The 19,847-nt window shown below is 55.9% G+C and overlaps 2 protein-coding genes across 3 annotated transcripts in view; one reads left to right on the top strand and one right to left on the bottom strand.

Annotated features, from left to right (window-relative positions):
• The window catches only part of LOC100942563 (chloride channel protein ClC-Ka), a 14,097-nt gene extending 9,990 nt beyond the window's left edge, over positions 1-4,107 (top strand). For both annotated transcript variants that reach the window (XM_003783876.2, XM_012801530.1), the window contains 5 exons: positions 414-547; positions 2,144-2,232; positions 2,386-2,469; positions 3,100-3,186; positions 4,058-4,107. In XM_003783876.2, coding sequence (XP_003783924.1) covers positions 414-547; positions 2,144-2,232; positions 2,386-2,469; positions 3,100-3,186; positions 4,058-4,105 — 442 coding nt within the window. In that variant the 3' untranslated portion in view covers positions 4,106-4,107. The remainder of the gene's footprint in view (positions 1-413; positions 548-2,143; positions 2,233-2,385; positions 2,470-3,099; positions 3,187-4,057) is intronic.
• Positions 4,108-5,461: 1,354 nt separating this feature from the next.
• FAM131C (family with sequence similarity 131 member C) lies at positions 5,462-19,316 on the bottom strand. Its single transcript, XM_003783875.2, has 7 exons — positions 19,295-19,316; positions 10,459-10,574; positions 9,304-9,339; positions 8,950-9,043; positions 6,847-7,029; positions 6,469-6,579; positions 5,462-5,742 (listed from the first exon to the last, which is right to left on the bottom strand). Exons 1-7 carry the CDS (start codon positions 19,314-19,316, stop codon positions 5,462-5,464), a joined length of 843 nt encoding a protein of 280 aa, XP_003783923.1.
• Positions 19,317-19,847: the final 531 nt, after the last annotated feature.

The raw sequence follows: 19,847 nt of genomic DNA, 5'->3' as shown, positions 1-19,847 counted from the left end.
GACAAGATCTCACCCTTGCTCAAGCTGGTCTTGAACAGCCTCCCAGAATGCTAGGATTACAGTTGTGAGCCACTGTGCCTGGCCAGCTTTCACTTGAAAGATTTTTTTCTTTCCCAATATTAACTTCCCTTCAAATGGAAAGGCTGCTGTATAAAACAGACCAAAGTGGAGCTGGTCTGGAGGGAATGGGGCCAGGGGCTGGAGGTTTAGTGCTGGGCCATTACAGACGTGGGCTCCAGGCTCCTGTTCATCGTGGGGTTCTGGGAGTTGCTCATTTCAGGAATCTCTTAGTCCCTGCCCACACTTGAGAGTCATGGGCCCCTGGTTCCAGCTAAGCTCCCCCGGGTGTCTCTGCCTGCTGGGAGTCTGATACCCACTCCCAGGACCTGAGGTGAGACCCCCTCTGCCCACAGCTCCCACCGGGTGATCGTGGAGCACTTCATGAACTGCACCATCACCACACTGGCCAAGGACATGCCGCTGGAGGAGGCGGTCAAGGTTGTGACCTCCACAGACATGGCCGAGTACCCCCTGGTGGAGACCAAAGGTGCCCAGCAGGAAGGGAGGAGGAATTGGGGGGGGTGTCTTCTGACTTCCTCTTGGCAGGTAGGGCCCAGGAAAGGGTAAGCAGGGCCTTGCACCTGTCAGGCAGACCTGAATCTGAATCCAGGCTCTGTGACTTAGCAACTGTGTGACCTTGGGCAAGTCACTTCACCTCTCTGAGCTTCAGTTTCCTTATTGATAAAATGGAAATAATAACCACCCTACTTTGTGGTGCTCGACATGTCTAAATGAGAGATGAGAAGGTGCTGGTAATACATTCCACGAACAACTTTTGGGATTCTAGAAACCAGGCCTGATGTGTGGAAGTAGGGACACCACTAGCATCTTCCAGAAGCTTCCTTTCAAGCATTCTCTACCTGAGTCCCCTTGCCCTATCCCTGATGCCATGAGGAAAGCATTTTCTTTCTTTTCTTTTTTTTGAGACAGAGTCTTACTATGTCGCCCTCAGTAGAGTGCTGTGAAGTCACAGCTCACAGCAACCTCAAACTCTTGGGCTTATGCGATTCTCTTGCCTTATCCTTCCAGGCAGCTGGGACTACAGGTGCCTGCCACAGTGCCCAACTATGTTCTTGTTATTGTTGTCATTGTTGTTTAGCAGGCTCTGGCCAGGTTTGAACCCACCAGCCCCTGTGCATGTGGCCAATGGCTTAACCACTGAATGACAGGCACCAAGCTGAGGGAGAAAGGCATCTTTTTATTTTATTTTATTTATTTATTTTATTTTTTTGAGACAGAGTCTCACTATGTTGCCCTTGGTAGAGTGCTATGGCATCACAGCTCACAGCAATGTCAAACTCCTGGGCTAAAGTAATTCTCTTGCCTCAGCCTCCCAGTAACTGGGACTACAAGCACCCGACACATAGCCTGGCTATTTTTTGTTGCAGTTGTCATTGTTGTTTACCTGGCCTTGGCTGGGTTCCAACCTGCCAGACTTGGTATATGTGGCTGGCGTCATAACCACTGTGCTATAAGCGCCGAGCCGAAAGCATCTTTTTAAAGGCAAAAGAATGGTGGCCCTTGTTAAAAGACATATAAGCCGGCTCGGCACCTGTGGCTCATGCAGCTAAGGCGCCAGCCATGTACACCTAAGGTGGCGGGTTCGAATCCCCAGCCCGGGCCCGCCAAAGAACAATGATGGCTGCAACCAAAAAAGAAATGGCCAGGCGTTGTGGCGGGAGCCTGTGGTCCCAGCTACTTGGGAGGCGGAAGCAGGAGACTCGCTTGAGCCCAGGAGTTGGAGGTTGCTGTGAGCTGTGATGCCATGGCACTCTACCCAGGGGGATAGCTTGAGGCTCCGTCTCAAAAAAAAAACAAAAAAAACCACATAAGCCAAATCTTGGGGAAAGATCTAACAAAAGCATCATTTCCTCTTGGGACAAGTACAGAATGTGAAATGGAGCTGAGTGATCTTGGGTAAGAAAATTAGGTTGCCTGTGCCTCTGAGCCTCAGTTTCTTATCCTGTAAAATGGGTCAGAATAGTTATAATAGATGTCTAGGCTGGTGTCAGGTTCTCAGGAGACATGAGAACAGTTTATTTTCATAATGTGCCCCTCTCCTGCTCCCTCTTTCACTTGCCAGAGTCTCAGATTCTGGTGGGCACCGTGCGGAGGGCCCATTTGGTGCAGGCATTCAAGGCTGAGCCTCCTTCCTCGACTCCAGGACACCAGGTGGGTACTGATGGGGGCTTTCGGATGGGGGGCAGCAGGGCTGTGAGGGGAGGGACTGGCTGATCTCCTGTGGGACAGGTGATCTGACAGGGGCAGACCTGGGGAAGGGAGAGGCTGGCTTAAATCTCCCCTAACCCTAATCCCCACCCCCAGCGGTGTGTCCAGGACGTTTTGGCTGGGGGCTGCCCCACAGAGCCAGTGACCCTGCAGCTGTCCCCAGAGACCTCCCTGCACCAGGTAAAGGGGAGAATTCAGGAATGCAGGCAGATAAGGACCCTGGGGTGGAGAAGAGCCTAATGGGGAAGCTCTGGCTCTCGCTTCCCCTACTTCTCCATGGTGCCTTCTGCTTCTCCTGGGCCTGCCTCCTCATCACCAGAACGGGCACAACTCCTGCCCTGTCTGTCCCTCACTGCCAGGGTTGTTGGGATGATGATACAGAGAAACTAAAAGTGGGAGGGCTTAGGAAATAGCCTCTGAGTGGAGAGAGTGGACAGTGCATCAAGACACGTGTGGATTTCAATTTCAGGCCCACCCCCCTATTCTCCCTGTCCACTCAGGACAGAGCCTGGCTTATGGGGGGGAGGGACACAAGCAGGCCTGGGACCTGGAGGTGGCTCCAACCCCTCTCTGCTGTGGGAAGATGCTAGATGATGGGTCCTTCACCCCTGAGCCCTGCCCAGTCCTTGCATGGACTCTGCTGGCCCCTTGTGGCCACACTGACACACTGAACATCGTGGGCCCAAGTCCTTATCTTCCGTGCACAGGGAGCCCAGTCGTGCTTCCGGGCACAGGGATGTGGGGCAGTGGGCCAGAAGGGCAGGCTGGATGTTCCTTACCCTCCAGCATTTCCTAACAATCCCCTACCAGGCACACAACCTCTTCGAGCTGTTGAACCTTCAGTCGCTCTTCGTGACATCGCAGGGCAGAGCTGTGGGCTTTGTGTCCTGGGCCGAGGTACCAGGGTCCCAAGGGCAGAGGGAAGTCTGCCTGAGCACACTAGGGAGGTGGGGGATACTGCATCCAAATTTGGGGGGCCTCATAGGATTCTTATGAGTCTCACTGTCTGGCCCAGAGTGGGCCACTGGGACTGGCTACCCTACCTTGTTTGTGGCCGGTGGCCAGCCGGCCCTCCTCTGATCTTCAGTGATCCCAATTATGCAATCACCCCAGAATCCCCTATCAAGGGAGTCAAATCCACCACTGTCAACCTTTTTAACATCTTCCCCCCCTCCCCCAAAGAAACTCTTTTTCTTTCTTTCTTTCTTTTTTTTTGAGATAGTCTCAAGCTGTTGCCCTGGCATCACAGCTCACAGAAACCATCAAACTCTTGGGCTCAAGTGAATCTCTTGCCTCAGCTTCCCGAGTAGCTGGGACTACAGGCGTCCACCATAGTACTCAGCTATTTTTTAATTTAATTTTATTTTTTTGTAGAGACAGAGTCTTACTTTATTGCCCTTGGTAGAGTGCCCTGGCATCACACAACTCACAGCAACCTCCAACTCCTGGGCTTAGGCAATTCTCTTGCCTCAGCCTCCCAAGTAGCTGGAAGTGCCCACCACAACACCCAGCTATTTTTTGTTGTTGTTGTTGCAGTTTGGCCAGGGCTGGGTTTGAACCCACCACCTTTGGTATATGGAGCCGGCGCCCTACTCATTGAGCCACAGGCACCGCCCAGTGCCCGGCTATTTTTGTTGTTGTTGCAGTTGTCATTGTTGTTTTGCTGGCCTGGGCCGGGCTGGAACCCTCCAGCCTTGGTGTATACAGCCAGGGCCCTACCCACTGAGCTATGGGTGCCACCAAAAAAACCCCTTTTTCTCTGTTCTAGATGGAGAAAGCAATTTCCAGCTTGACTAACCCACCACCCCCCAAATGAGCTAGTCTGCCAGGAAGGAACGGTGCCTCAGCTGCCTCCTGTGACCCAGGCCGGGTGGAAACCCGCATCTCTTCCCCATCACAACACACGCCTCCCCTCCAACCCAGCTCAGGACCGATCCCACCTTGGATAGAGCTCAGAATGTGAGATGGCAGAAAAACAGCACATGGAAGATGCTTAGGGAATGTTCATGAATGAGGAGATTAGAGTCTGCTGTCACCAAGGGTAGGCACAGCTGCCCTCTGGGGGTGCGTCTGACTCCCAGCTGAAGGCCTCTGAGAAAAATAAAGCTAGTCCTCTCATCTCAACTCCCAGGGTGTCCTAACGCCTGAGCTCCTTCCTTCCCTGTTCTGGCTCGGAGTCAGCTCCTGGGGCCATGGAGGTCACACAGTGCTGCAGAGTTGGGTCCCTGGTCTCCTCCTCAGGCTCCACTTCCTGGCAGGGAGATGCTGAAGAGAGAGGGTCTCCCACTGGGTCTCGTGATGTCCTCATACATAAGTAGAACCCTGTGGCCCAGTGATCTTCACCCAGTTCTGGTCCCCTTCTGGGCTGAGCCGTTGCTGATAAGGGGTCCCTGGGTGTGACTCCTTGGGGAGTCCACAGACCCTCAGGCATCCTCCATGGGGAGTCTCCTGGCTGGGTGGTAGCAGGTCTGCCAGCTCTGTGTTAGGGGCTGGGGTCCTCCCCTAAGTCCCTCTGGACCCCTTCCCCAGGGGCCCAAGGTCAGGCCTTCCCCAGAAAAGAGCAAGCCAGGTTCATCCAGGTGAATCCACCACTTTAATGTCTTCAGAGAATCTTGAGGGACATAGGAGGGAGATGAGGAGGGGAGTGGGCTCCCAGAGTGGGGAGCATGGGCACCGAGGAAGCAGGCTCAGAGAGTAAGGGACAGACAGACACTCGGAGAGACAGACGTCCTCGTGAGGAGCTGAGGAGTGATGCTTAGCTACCAGAAGTGGCTACCCCCGCTTTAATGGGGGTAGATACACAGAAGGTTGGGGGGGACTGAGTCCCAGGGTCCAGGCCCCACTCCAGTGTCCGCCGGGGGCCTGGCCATCTGCTTTCCTGGGGCAGCTGCCCTGGTGACTGCAGACAGTCCTTGAGCTCCCTGAAGGCAGATACCCCACTGGGGAAGATGCCCATCTGAGCCAAGTAACGAAGGGAGGAGGGGGCTATGGCTCCAGCGCTGGGGTCAGGTCCACCGAGGCACGGAGTGATCCACAGGAGGGCTAGCTCCCTGGCCACCCTCCGCCTGCCCCAACGGGTCAAGAGATATCCATCCCTGGACCCTGGGGTCCTGATATGCCTGAGCTGCCCACCAGGCAAGGTCATGGTGTGCGCAGGCACTGGACCCAGGCCTCAGTTGTAGAACACCTCATCCTCCTCCTCCCAGAGGGAGCTGCTGTCCACTGAGGGGAGGGAACCCAGAGGCTGGGCCCCACCCTCGGGCCCCAGGGCCCCTGGCAGCCGCTGCCGATGCTGCTGTGTTGGGCTGGGGGGCTGAGGGCTGGCAGCTGTGATGGGGGGCTCCTCGGGGGAGGGCCAGCCATCGGAGGAGAGGCCGGGGGAGAAGGCCAGAAGACTGTCATCCTGTGAGGGGCCGCTCGGGAGGCTGTCCTGAAGGTAGAGGCTCTCCAGGTCTGGAAAAGCAATGGGGGGAGGTCCTCCTGGATCCTGTTCCTCACCCTCTGGGGTGTGTGGGGGAGAGCAGGGAACAGAAGACCCGCTCCAAATCCCACTGTGTCACTGCTGAGCTGTGTGACCTTTGGCAAGTCACCAACCCTCTCTGAGCACAGTTTCCTCCTGAGGCAGTAAGCAGAGTTGTTAAGAATAGGCTCAGAGCCAGCCTGCGTGCCCTGAAAATGGGGCCAGCCAGTGCTTCCCTAGGCCTCTGTCCCCTCCCCGCCCCTCGCCTCCTGGTCAGAGGGAGGGCTAAACGCACCCAGGACCCAGGCTTCTCGGAGCCCTCAGTAGTAACCCAGGGTTCTAAAAAGGCATTGGCTGTGCCTGGAGGTAAGTTTCAGATCCTGGCTCTGACACTTCTAGCTGTGCCTTCTGGGGAGAACTTCTGAACCTCTCAGTGCCTCAGTTTCCTCATTTGTAAAATGGGGACAACAGGCCCTGCTCCATGAGGTTGTCGTGAGGATCATGTAGCACTTAATTCACATTGTCCACCATGGTTTTCTCTCCAGTGTGCTCGTGGTACGACACCGCAGGGCAAGGACAACTGGTCCCATTTTACAGATGAAGAGACTAAGGCAGAGGGCAAGAAGGGTGTTCCCAAGGTCACACTGCATTTGGTGGTAGAGCAGACATCTGGGCTCAGTGCCGCTCCACCCACCCGCCCTGGGGCCCACTGGCTGTACCCTGAAGCTGGACAACGTCCTGGGGGCTGTTCTCAAGGTGAAGCTCCTCATCGTCCAGTGAGGACCAGGCACTCAGTGTGGCCTCTGTGATGGCAAACTGCTCGGCAACTCCTGAGGGGACAGCAAGGCCTAGCTCCAATGGGGGCATGAGCAGAGGGTGGGGGAGCCTCAATGCCAGAACAAGCTGGCATCAGGACAAGCTGGACGGTGGTCCCCCCAGGATGCCCATCCATGCTCCAGTGACCAAGAGTGCCCACTTAATGCTCTGTCCACATTATGCGATTACTTTTCTCTGCCCACAGGGCTATCTGTGTCCCCTGAGGACCCAACTTCACCCCTGTAGAGCCCCAGCAAGTCCCCCTTCCCCCCCATACTGACCTGCAGCAAAACGGGCCTCACGCAGCTCGTCTGGGAGGCAGCAGTAATGCTCATCCTCGGCCGGGGACTGCTCCCAGCCAGACTGCTGGGCACTCCAGCCCTTCCACTCGATGAGGTGGGCCACGCGGCCTCGTGCCATGGCTGTGGGCTTGGTGATGTGGTCCTTGATGCTCTGCACCACCCCTGGGGACATGGAGGGCACGGGCAACTGCCCTGACACAGGCCCTGCACCCACCCCGTGCCTGCACCTCCCCAACGGCCTGTACCTACCAATTCCCCATGTGTAGTCAGCACCTCATACCCACCCTGCCTCGGGCTCCCCAAGCTCTGTGGCCCCATACTCGATGTCCCTCCCACTGGCAGGCCTGCCCCTCCCCGTATCCTTCTCCTGGTCAGCTTTCCTACCCACTGGCTGCTTCTCCCAAGACCAGTCACATCCCTCACTCCCTTTCTGACCAAGTTCAGACCCTTCTGCCCAAGGAGATGCATTCAAGGACCACTCCTGATCCCCCACCCTTCCCTGTGATCCATTCATTAACAGGCTCAGAGAGGGCATCTCTGTGATGGGGCCAGTCCTACTGAGGGTAACACCTGGTGGGGTAGAGCAGGCAGAGAAGAGGGGGCCTAGCATTGGGCTGGAAAGGTGGGCTGGGTTTGGACAGATGGAGGCAAGACTGAAAGCTACTTCAAGGATGAGAGGAGGACGAAGGCCTGGAAGCATCTGGTGTGAGTCCAGAACCCACAGGGGTAAGACAAGAGGCCACTCCAGGACTGGGGACTGAGAGAGCCACGCTGAGGGTGTGATGGTCCTGCAGCCATGGGGAGCCACAGCAGGAAATGAGCAGGAGAGTGACAGGGTAGAGCCTGATTTACAAAGAGCACCCGGACTAGAGGTTTAGGGCCATTGCAGGGACCCAGCAAGATACAGGGCAGACACAGGACAGGAGTGAACCCACTGGCCTTGTGGATGATGATCGGGGAGGGGGTTGTCAGGAATGATCCAGAATCTCCATTAACCAAGGCTAGGAAGGAACACAGAGCTGGTTGGGGGTCACCAGGGTCTCTGAAGTCACAATGTGAAGAATGGCAAGATTTAAGAAAGTCGGGGTCTAAGATCAGTGCCCGTAGCACAGTGGTTATGATGCCAGCCACATACACCGAGGCTGGGGAGTTTGATCCCAGCCTGTGCCAGCTAAATAATAACGACAACTGTAACAAAAAAATAGCTGGGCATTGTGGCAGGTGCCTGTAGTACCAGCTACTTGGGACGTTGAGACAAGAGAATTGCTTAAGCCCAAGAATTGGAAGTTGTTGTGAGCAGTGACGCTACAGCACTCTACTGAGGGTGACATAGTGAGACACTGCCTCAAAAAAAAGAAAGAAAGAAAAAAGAAAGTCGGGGTCTCCAGCAGGGAAACTAGAAATCTGAGAAAATGGGAAAGATGGGGGTGAGGAGGGAGGGGGAGGCCCCCAGTTCGGGAGTGCTGGCCATCAGAGACGGTGTTTGGAGGTGGCAGATTCTACCACAAGTGAAGGGAGGGAAGGCGTTTCAGGTGCAGGAAACAGCACAGGCCCATGGGGCAGGCAGGGCCGAAAGGGGCTCTCAGCAGAGCTTTGCAGGGTGCTGGAGAGGGCTGAAGGGCCTGGAGCAAGGCCATGGCACAGAGGCTGGTGATCTGAGAACACCAGCCTGGAAGGCCCCGCTGGTGCCACCTGGAGCAGATGTCATGGTAGACAGCAAGATCCCCTCTTGTGGCCCGCATGCCCGTGCCCAAGCTGCTCCAGGTGTCACACAATTCCTGTCTTAGCCTTTGTGTCCTGGGAACCCAACTGAAGGTGATGCAACTGGCAGAGAGGCAGGGGGACCAGGCCACACAGACATCTGAACACTCTGGCCCACCGCCTCAAAGCTTCTTGAGAACCCAACAATGTAACCCACGGAGCAGGAACCCTAAGTCACAGAGTCTGGCATTTAGGAAGGGGCTGTGATCCCCCCAGGTGCAACTCACCTTTGCTCTTCCCACAGCTAGTGCCTGGGAGGTGGGGGGACACAGGGGGTGCCATGCAAACTTCTAGGGCATGAGAGTGGTAGCTGGAACCTACCCACAAGGGACGATGTGGCCAGGGCTGCCACGTTGTAGTTGCTGGAGCAGGATCTGGAGTTGGACAGGTAGCCATTGGTGGACTGGAAGCACCTCTGGAGAAGGAAGGAGGGGATGGCAGGATGGGGCAGACTGCCAGATGCCATCCCCAGCATGACCATTCCCCATGAGGAGCCTGCCCCAGGTCCTCTGGGCCAGGTAAAGCCAGGCAGATACCACCAACTCCCACCGCCCTCAGCCCTCAGGCCTGCCTCTCTCAGGACTGGCAGACGCTGTGGCTGGCTGGGTGCAGCAGAGGGAGGGGCAATGGCGTCAGCTGGGCTGGCCAGATGGGGGGACAGGCAAGCGCACTGACCTGCCAAGGATCCCAACAGAAATCCATCTGTTTGTCCTGAAACAAGACGGGGAAGAGACTCAGGCAGGGCCCACTGTGCCTGCAGATGGCACAAGGCCTGGAGCCTAGTGGGGGTGGGGTCAGCCTCCTGGTGCTTCACAAGGTCAGGCTCTGCCCGCTCATGGGCCCTGTGCTCGTGTCCCTGGCATGCAGAGACAGGAGGGGCAACGGTGGCTGGGAGGAGAGGGAGCAGGTGCTGACTGGGGTTTGGGTCTCCACTTTGCCATTTCCTAGCTGGGTATCCTAAACTGTCCTTCACAGCCCAGAACACCAGTTTCTTCCTCTGTGAAATGGTGACAATGTCATGTACCCCACCGGTTGTGGTGAAGCATAAAAGACTTAAGGTAGGCAAGGTGCTTAGCCGCTGGTATGTGCTTGGGCAGAGGAAGGTAATTATTACTACCCAGCAGGTTCAAGCCACAGCCCTGGGGCAAGGGTAGAAATTAGGCACCAGGATTGGGGGCCCTGGAAACATCTTCCTAACTTATCTGGATAGAGAATTCCATTCCTTTTATTCCTGAAGTTGCTAAGGTGCCTGGGCTGGTAGTAGAATGTGTTGCTGGCTCGGCGCCTGTGGCTCAAGTGGCTGAGGCGCCAGCCACATACACCTAAGGTGGCGGGTTCGAATTCCCAGCCCGGGCCCGCCAAACAACAATGATGGCTGCAACCAAAAAATAGCCAGGCGTTGTGGCGGGTGCCTGTGGTCCCAGCTACTTGGGAGGCTGAGGCAGGAGATTCGCTTGTGCCTAGGAGTTGGAGGTTGCTGTGAGCATGATGCCATGGCACTCTACCCAGGGGGATAGCTTGAGGCTCCGTCTCAAAAAAAAAAAAAAAAGAATGTGTTGCCTGCAAGACAGCTAATTTGGACAGGAATCCCTTCAGGCTGGACAGCCTTTTTTAAATAGGCCTCTTCCCATCCCCAAAGGCTCTGTTCTGTCTGGACCCTCATTCTGCTCAATGCAAACCTCAGTGGCTTGATTCTACAGGGGGAAGCTGGGGTTGGCAGGAAAGAAGGAGGTTGAGATGGTGTCTGTTCCCTATGAAGAGCTGTAGGGAACAGGTGGGCACCAGGGCACAGGTGGGCAGCAGGAGCAGGGATGAGGCATGACCTATTACCTTGCCAGTGACATGGTCTGGAGCAATGGTGGGTGGTGGGCCGGAGGGCACGTCTGGGTTCAGAGGGTCCATGCCCTGGGGCATGGGGCCGTCCTTGTGGGCACTTGTGAACAGATCTGGAAATAAGAAAGACGGGAGGAACCTAGATACCGCAGCCCTCTCTTGCTTACAAAGTGTGTTCAAGCCAGGCCTACGACGGCACTGTCTTATTATCCACCATCATTTTACAGCAGATTCACATCCACAGCAGGGGAGGGGTCGGGCCAGATGGCCTCCTGCCTGCTCCCCTCAGTGGTGGGCATTACTCGCCCCATCTTCTTTTTCCCCCATTTCTACTAATCGTAGCACCCATGCTCAGGATTTTCTGACCTCATGGGAACCTCCAATCTACTTCTCCTCCTTCCCGCTAGCTCCTCATACCCCGGCCTCCCTTCTGGCCCAGCCTGTCCTCTGAGCTCTCTTTGCAGATGCCTTTATCTCTAACCCTCCTGCTCTGAGCCTGGACCTGGGGAGCTGAATGTCACTGGAGAAAGTCACTGACCTCATACAGGACACTGCCCTTGTCCTGTTTCTCTGCCTCCTGCCAGGTCACCAGCTTCGCCATGTCTTTTCTTCTCAGACCTGTGCCCTGAGCCCCACGATAAGCCCTCCCCAGCTCTCACTGGGGCCAGAAGACCTGGGAGGGTGCCACCCAGATGTTTCCACCCCAAATCATCATCCTGCTTGCACCTTTGCCCACGTCTTCTCCTTTCCCTCCTGTCACAAAGGAAGAGCTGTCCCCACTCCATCCAAGACCATATAGGGGCTGGAGCCCATCCCTGCCCTCCACCCCAGGCTCTGCTCTCTCTCTTCATCCTCTCAACCCCATCAGCCTGGAGCTATCCCATCAGGATCTCACATGCTGAGAGGCCTCCTCCTGCATCCTCTCTCCACTCTCCTCAGCAGAGCCCCAGAGCCCTGGGTTACACCAGCATCCAAGCAGCCCAAGCATCTCCTGACTTTTAGAAACCTCTGGCCACTGCTTCCCACTTCACAGCCACTTATAGATAGTCACACGTGACCTCTGCCTCCTCATCTCCCAGTTTCTCCTCTGCCCAAGCCAAGCAGGCTTTTACGAGACAGCCCTGCCAACCTGCCAGAAGCCCACAAGAGGCCAAGGCTAGTGGGGACTGCTCTAGCCCCTTCTTCCTGGACTCTCAGCACTGCAGGATGCTGCCCAGCGTGTCGCCCTTTCAGCCACACTCCTGCCTCTCTGGATGCTCCCAGGGTGGCCTGAACAACACCTCTGCTCCCATCCTTCTCCACTCGCTCCCCTGGTCACACCTGCAGGCTGATGGCACCATGCACGCACATCCAGCCCTGACACCTCCCTTGAGCTCCCAGCTGAATTTCCACCTCCCTGCGTGGAAGCCCAATGGGCATAGCAAGCAAACATGCCCTCTGCCCCCAATTTTAGAAAATGACGCAAGCATCCACCCTACTGCACCAGCTACAGCTCTGGGAGTCTCCTCAGAGTCCCACCATCACACTTTCTTCCCCAGTGCCATCCAATCAGCTGGACATCCATTCCAGATCTGTCCCCCTCCACCTTCCCATGGCCCTTGTCACTCTCCCTGGGCAGCACAGCTCCTGTGCTCCACTCTGCCCAGTAGCACTCGGGCTTCATGCTCCAAGCCAGACTGTGTCACTGGGGGTTAGGGAGCAGCATGGCTGCTCCACCCAAGTCCTTAGGTTTCTTTCACCTGTTTTCCGCCCCTCCTCACAACCCAGGTGCTTTGCTCCAAGCTTCTACTTTCTCATCTGCAAAATGGGCAACTGAGGGAGACTGTTCTTGTTCTTCAGAAATTGTCGAGCAGGATCCAAAACTAAGAACAAAGAGGCATTGTGGACCCTGTGTTTTCGGCAAGCTACGACGGGCTGGAGGGAGCAGACTCCTCTCCAAGGTGGAGACCCTGCTATCAGCCACACTCCTGACTCAGACTGCCGAGTTCTCCCCACACACTAAATGAGGGGTTGCTCAGAGAATCACCCACAGAAATCCAGATGCCTGCCAAAGAGAGGACTTATTAGATTGTCTACATGACCAGTGGGAGACTGCAGGGTGGGGTGAGTACCTCTGCCATGGCAAGGACTGTGAGTTTTTCAAGGGTCAAGCAGAGGAGGAGAAAGGGGGCTGTATTTGGGTCTTGCTAATACCTGCTAAGTGAGATGCTTGCAGGAAAGAGGTTTCTGGCCCTAAAAGGCTGTAGGGTGGGGGCGGCACCTGTGGCTCAAAGGAGTAGGGCCCTGGCCCCATATGCTGGAGGTGGTGGGTTCAAACCCAGCCTCGGCCAAAAACTGCAAAAAAAAAAAAAGGCAGTAGGATGGACCACTTTAAGAGAAGAGTAGAATAGGGCAGTGAATGGAAGAGGTCAAGCCAGGTCAGAGCCCCCTCTGTAGTTGTGAGGCCCCCAGTGGCTCCTCAGAGAACTCACAAATGCTACTCTGGGAGACCTGTGGCCTCCTGGCCTACCTCATTCCTCATCACACTCCCCTCTCTCGCCTTCCTGGGTGTTCCTCAGACATGCCCAGCACACTCCTGCCTCAGGGCCTTTGCACTTGCTCCCTGCCTCCATCTGGAGCTCTCTCCCCCCAGATAGCTGGGCATGGTGGTATACACCTTTAGTACCAGCTACTCAGGAGGCTGAGGCAAAGACGATCATTTGAGCCCAGGAGTTCGAAGCTGTAGTGAGCTATGATCCAGCCACTACACTCTAGCCTGGGTGACAGGGTGAGACCCTGTCTCTAAAAGAAACCAAAAAAGAATAGAATTGAATGGAATATAAAATATCAGAGCCCACCGCAGAGCTGGGGTATCATGGCCTGAAGGTTTGTTTACATTGCACATTGCACAGTCATACATGCATGTGGACGTGCACACACACAAATGGTAAGAATGTGTTCTCCGTGTGTGTACCGGATTATGATGCAAAATACATTTAATACTATAGGTCCAGTCAAGAAAGTTTTAAGTCTCCAATGTTAATCTTGAGGTTATGGATATCCTGCATGTCACATGTCACCAAGGTGTGAAAAGGGTGGCACTGGCTACAGGCTGCCCCAGGAACTTACGGAGGTGTTGAAATATTTCTAGGCCCCTAACCATCACCTGAAGCTGCTTTAAAGCTCTCCAGCCGCAGGCCAGAGAGGGAGCTTGACCAGGAGGAGGCTGTAGTGATGTCAAAGCCTGGAGAAGACATGACTCCAACAAGGTCATTCGTTGAGGTGGTGGTGTGCTTGGAGGACTCTTGGCCCCCACGCCCTCCCCTACCTCAGTTGGGGTGCAAGTGCCTCCACCAGAGCCCCAAAGCTGCCTGCTCCCCCTGTGGACTTTGGCCCTGTGATGTCACAGGCTGGTTGCCATGGAGACATCAGGTAATGAACCAGCCCAGGGTGAAATCACAGGCTGTTCTTCGCCCAGCTGGGACCGGTGGCCACGTCACCACCAGCAACTGGAAAAACACAGAGTTTTGTGTGGGGTTGGGGCTGGGGGTAGCCCGAGGGGACTTCTGGCCCTCGTTCTTGTGGCTGCCTCCCTCTCCCAAGGGAGGTGTCAGGGGCAACCCCTTTCTTCCCCACTGTACACCCTACTGTCTTGACCTCAAGATCTGAGCCCCTTTCTCAGATCTGCTCCTCCCCCCACTTCCTCTGTCCATGGGAGGGACAGGCCTCTGGTTGCCATGGCAACCTGGAGAGGGCCGTCTTGATTATTCAAGGAGAGGGGTGTCATCCAGATGTCTCCTCCATCCCTCTGCCTTCAACCAGAGCTTCTCCTCTGTTTATCAAGGATGCTTCCTGCCTTCCTGACAAGGATGCCAGCTCCTTGTCTCTCTGCTTCAGAGTCTAACCCGAATGTTCCTCCTGAAGTCCTGATGGCTAACTTAAACCCCTCTTTCTGCCAAGTTCCCATACTAGTCTTTTCTGCTGTTCCTTGGTGAGCCCGCAGCAATCTCAGGCTTTTCCTACTTGCTCCAGTGACATCCAGCTCTGTTAGCTGTTCTTTGGGGCTCCCTGACCCAGCCCGTTAGTCACCGTGGTTGCCATGTCCCTCTAGAGTGCTTCCCAGGGCTCCACACCCCAGGAGGGCAGGGAGGGCCTATGTTTAACCCTGATCTTTCCCGGCAGCCCAGAGAGGGTAAACCTCCTCTTGAAACCACGCAGGGAGCAGTAACGTGCAACCTGGGTCCGAAGTCCCCGTGAGGCCCCTCCCAGGCCAGCCACAGGCATCTTCTCTCAGCTTCTCAGGACACCTGTGGCTGAATGCATGACACAGTCCCTCAGCCCACCACTGCTCAGGTGTACACTGCCCAGCTGGGACCAGCCAGGCTGTGAAGAGAATGCTGTGTCCAGGGTATCCCTCTGCCCTGGGCTTAAATCCCAACTTCTCACTGCCAGCCCTGGGCTGTAGCCTTGTCCCTTGGACCCTGTGAGCTATAGATTCTGGTCTGGGACATAATCCCTGTCCAGTAAGGGCTGTGGTGGGGACAAAGAACTTCTTAAGCCATAGCTGCTCCACTTCTCGCCCCTCAGTTTCTCCTTTTGGACAGTGGGACAGGTCTCAGTCAGCCACTCCTCTGGTTCTGGCCCTAGGGCTGGAGTTTGCCCTGGTGGCTCTGCAGACGGGGCATTAAGGATGAGTCCTTGGCCTCCCTACTTGGTGAGTCACGGCCGTAGGAGCAGGCTACAGAGCTTTCCTACAGGAAAGGCCTGGCCTTGAGTGGACTAAGTGTCCCCTGCTCCCCAGGACATGTTTATGGGTCACTTGGGCCATGATGGTAGCTTCATCAGTGGGTTGGTGTAGCTCAGAGCTGCCCAAGAAGGTCCCACAACAGAGAGAGACTCTTGCTCTTCTGCAAGACTTTCACACACCCCAGCTCCTTTTCTCTTCTTCCATCTCTGGCTCCACCTCCTCCAGGCAGCCTTCTCAGATTGGCCTCTGCTGTATTAGGTGTTTCCCTCACCGGCCCTAATGGGCAAAGTCTGGCTTGCAGTGGTTGCTGCCACTATTTACTGGACACTTGCTATGTGCCAGGCACTGTCCTGGGCCTTTTTAGCTATGACCCCTCATTCAACCCTCACAGCAACCCTGAGAAATAGGTACTAGCATGTCCATTTTACAGATGGGGAACATGAGGCTCAGAGAGGCTAAGTCACTTACGGAAGGTTCAAACCTAGGTGAATAGGAAACTCCAGAGTATGTGCCCCAACCTCTAACCGGTGCTTATCTCTGGAGAGGGTCCTCAGGCCAAGTTTCCCAGTTGTGTGTCCCGCCTGCCTCACCAGACTACTCCAAGGATAAAGCAGTATCTCTCCCACCAGACTGTGAGCTTCTGAAAGGCAAGATCCCAGCTGCCCTTCCCTCACTCTCCCCAGTGCCAGAGTATGACTACTCACTGGCCAGGCAAGATAGGACTTGGGTACTGGGCGTACAAGGGGTGGCTCTGGTTAGCCTCTAAAGCAGTGGTTCTCAACCTTCCTAATGCCCTGACTCTTTTAATACAGTTCCTGTGGGTTGCGACCCACAGGTTGAGAACTGCGGCCCTAGAGTTTGTGCCTTCTCCCAGACATGATCAGATGTCTGACCTTCCAGGAGAAATTCCTCAGTCTCTAATTTCTGCTCTCACAACCCCCCCCCACCACCCGCAGTGCGCAGTGCATAGAAGACCCCCAGGGTGAGGCCAGGAGGCTGAAGGGTTGGTCTGGAGAAGAGAGCTGGGGGAGGGGCAAGCAGAGCCATTACAGGCCCCAGGGCATGGAGTGGGCACTGACAGCCTGGAACTGGAGAGAAGGGGGTGGGAAGATATTAACTTCCTCTATGTTCCACGCAGATTGCCACTGGCGGTGGCACTGGTCCTGGTGCCCAAGCCCAAATTAAACAGGAATTGTTTGAATTAACCCACGTTGGGTTGTTGTTTTTTTTTTTTTTTCAAGTAGTGGCCACATACTCAGTATCTCTATGTGGGGACATGAGATGAGGGAGCAGAGGGCACTGGGGTCACAGGAACCTGGATTCAAGTTCTGCCTCTCCATGCCTGGCTGTGTGGCCTGGGGCAAGACCATTCTGTCTTTGAGCCCCACGTCCCCCTTACGGGGTTGAATGAGAACTAACTAGGTCAGGAGAGCATAGACTCAGCCTGGCCCAGGATAAGTGCTCAAAACAAATGGTGGCTTAAAAATAGATAATGAACACAAAATAGCTCCTGGAAACACCGGTTGCCTTAATCTGGTCCCAGTCACTTTCCTGATGTCCTCTGCACCTCAAGTGCCCACCAGCCACTTCTTTTTCCCCAAGGCCGTTCTCTCTGTAACTTCCCCTTTCGCAGCCAAGAAGGTCTGCATTAGCCATCTGCCCATAGGTGATACTAAAAATTTAAAAATGAGAGTCATAGCTGACCCTTACACAGGCCTGCTACGTGTCAGGTACCAGGCTGAGTGTTTTGCAGGCATTAAGCCACTTAATTCGCCCTATCGATACTGTTACAATTCCCATTTTAGAGATGAGAGCACCAACACACACAAACACACACACAAGGTTAAGTGACTTGTGGAGGTCACAGAGCTGGTGAATGGTGGAGTGGGGAGAGTGGGTTGGGGTGGCTCTCCCAGATGTGGCCTGGACCCAGGTTTTGGGGTTTGGCTGGGTGCCGACTGAGGGCTCAGTGTGAGGCTCACAATCCCCGGCCTCAGCTTCAGGCTGTGTACCTGGCCCAGGCAAACACTTGGCACAGGGGGCTGTCATTAGCAACCGGTGCAAGTGTGGGGACCAGGCACAATGCCACAAGAGTGGAGGCTACAGGGGTGGGAGCTGGCTGTGTGCTGAGACTAAGGACCTAGACTCTGGAGTCAGTGTGCCATAGTTTAATCTTGGCTTTTTTCTTTCCTTGCTATGTGGCCCTGGACAAGTCACTCAACTACCCCTCCCTCAGTTTCCCCACTTATAAAGCGAATACTATGTTAATATGTATCCAAAATTAGATTTTTGTGCCTAAACTAGTACCTGGCGAGCTGTAAGCTATCAGAGAATACTAGTGACAGTTAGAGGGGAAGGTGATTCACTGGTTCAGCCACCAGGGCTTTGGGGATGATAATCTTTGGCCCCTGTGGTTCCTCTTCTCTCTTTTTACCTATATCCAACTTCCCAGGGTGCATGTTGAGACTCTAAGTGGCCCTATCCTCTCAGCAAGGGGACAAAGTTGGATACACAGCTAGATCCAGGGTGACACTTGGGAAGCCCAGGCTGCAGAAGGAAGAGTAGAGAGAATATGTCTTGGCCGGGGTGACCTCAAACAGCCCGGGGAGAGGGTGCTGTGGAGGGAGCACCAGGTGTAGGTCAGAGGACCTCAGCCTCCCATGGTGACTTTAGTAGGCATGTCCTCCTCTTGGGCCTCTGTCCTGTGCTCAATAGGTCCTCAGCTCACAAGCCAGTTCATCTGAAGCTGGGTCCCCGCTGTGCCTAGCACGGGATGACCAAGTGATGAGGAATGGACGCCGTGACAAAGGAAACGTCCAGATCCCCTGGTGCCTGGCACATAGTAGGTATCATGTTAATATTAGCTCAATGAATGGATGAGTAAAAGAATGTGATACAGCCCGACCTTTTCCTTCCCCTCCCCTACCCATGATTCTACTCCTGACACCTTCCAGAGACATCCTGAGCCACTTATCTGAATGCCTCCCATGGACTAGTGAACAGAACCAACTTGAGTCCAGAGGATGGTGGAGGGAGGGGTGTTGTGTTCCTTCCTTAACACTCCCCCCATAACCAGGTCTTCTACGAGGCCTACCCAGCCGCTACTAAGACCAGTTCATATGGTCTATACCTGAGGAAGCCACTGAAGGGGACGGATGTGGTGGTCCACCAAGACCCTGTGATTGGGGTCAGTTGGTTTGGCCTCAGTCTGCAAGCCTGGGCCAAGGCCAAAGTCACCCTTTACTTCCAGCCCAGCCCCCCGCGTCTCACTGTGGGGTGAAGAGACCCAGTGGGAGAACAGCCCAGATGTTGCTCAGCAGCCTGTTCCAAAGACCACCCTGCCCACCTCCCAGCCTCTGTGCAAGACTCTGTACTCCCCACTCACAGAAGAGACCCACACCTACCCCTGGTCCCCAGCCAAGGGCAGGTCCCTCCAGCTCCCTGGGGACCAGCTTAGGGAGAGCTTAGGGTGCCTGGTTAAATACAGAGAAAGGCCCAAGGGTAACCGGGAACATCAGTGTCCTCTATCCCTTTCTGACCCCTGATCAAGAAGGGGGTGAGGACTAGGAGTTAGGTATAAGGGTGGGGGAAGGGGAAGCTTCTTTATAACCTGTTCACCAATATTAACCCATGTGGTAAGGGGAGGGAAAGAGTTGGGGGGGGAGTGCGGTAAGCTGGTAAGGTCCGTGGGGTGAGGGCGAGGGGCAGGGAGATGGGTCTGCCAGCGCTCCAGTGCCCCAGTCCCTCCAAGGAAGCCAGGAAGAGCCAGAGCCTCCCTCCCCTCCCAAGCACGCGGCAGGGGGTGTGTGGCTACCTGAAAGGATACGTGGCACGGGGACCCTACTGCATGGCACCTGCCGGTGCAAGGCGGGGCGGGGATGCAGTGACCTCCACCTGCTCGGTCTCTGTGAGTCCCCGCCCCCATCCCGCCCCATTCCGGTCCCCATCCCGCACCAACCCGGTCCCCCTCTGGGCACCGTGTCCCCTGGGGGTGCGGCTGGTCCGTGAAGGGTGGGTCTACTCTTCCCCCCAGTCCTTTGGAGCAGCGAGGGGACAGGATACACTCGGCCTCAGGAGCCAGACCCTACCCGCCCGCGGCCCCCTCACCTCGTGACACGCAGGAGCCCATCACGGGGCTGCCGGGCCGCGCCGCTGCGCCTTGGGTGCGTCGAGCCGCCGGGCGCTCATGTCTCCGCGGGCCGGGGGCTGCGGGCGGTGGGCGCGGGGAAGGGGCGTGGGTGCTCTCTGCTCGGCCTGCGCTCCCGCCGGGTCGTCTCTGCCGCTGCAGCCGCCTCTGCTGCGCCCTGCTCGCCTTGCGCCGCCGCCTCCCGCGCCGCACCCGCAGCTGCCAGGGGCGGGCGACACCGCGGGGCGGGCGGGGCCGGGAGCACGGCGGGAGGCGGGGGCGCACCTGTTGCCACGGCTGGGGCGGGGCAGTAGGGGGCCCAGGCGGGGGCGCAGGCTGGGGCGCAGGCGGTGACCCGGCTGAAGGTCAGGAAAGGAGACGGAGGGGGCGAGATTCCGGCATTAGGGCACAGCATGAACAACCACCGCGGCCGGCACTGGGCTGTGCACAAGTAGGATAATTCCATTAGGCCCATTTTGCAGAAGAAACGGAGACTCCGGGAAGTCAGAGGCCTTGCTGGAGAGCCTTTAGCTG

Source organism: Otolemur garnettii, unplaced genomic scaffold (assembly GCF_000181295.1).
Source record: "Otolemur garnettii isolate 467f Iridium unplaced genomic scaffold, OtoGar3 scaffold00009, whole genome shotgun sequence".
NCBI classification, from domain to species: domain Eukaryota; kingdom Metazoa; phylum Chordata; class Mammalia; order Primates; family Galagidae; genus Otolemur; species Otolemur garnettii.
Note: the sequence above shows the minus strand (reverse complement) of the source record. Positions and strands in the feature narration are given on the sequence as shown.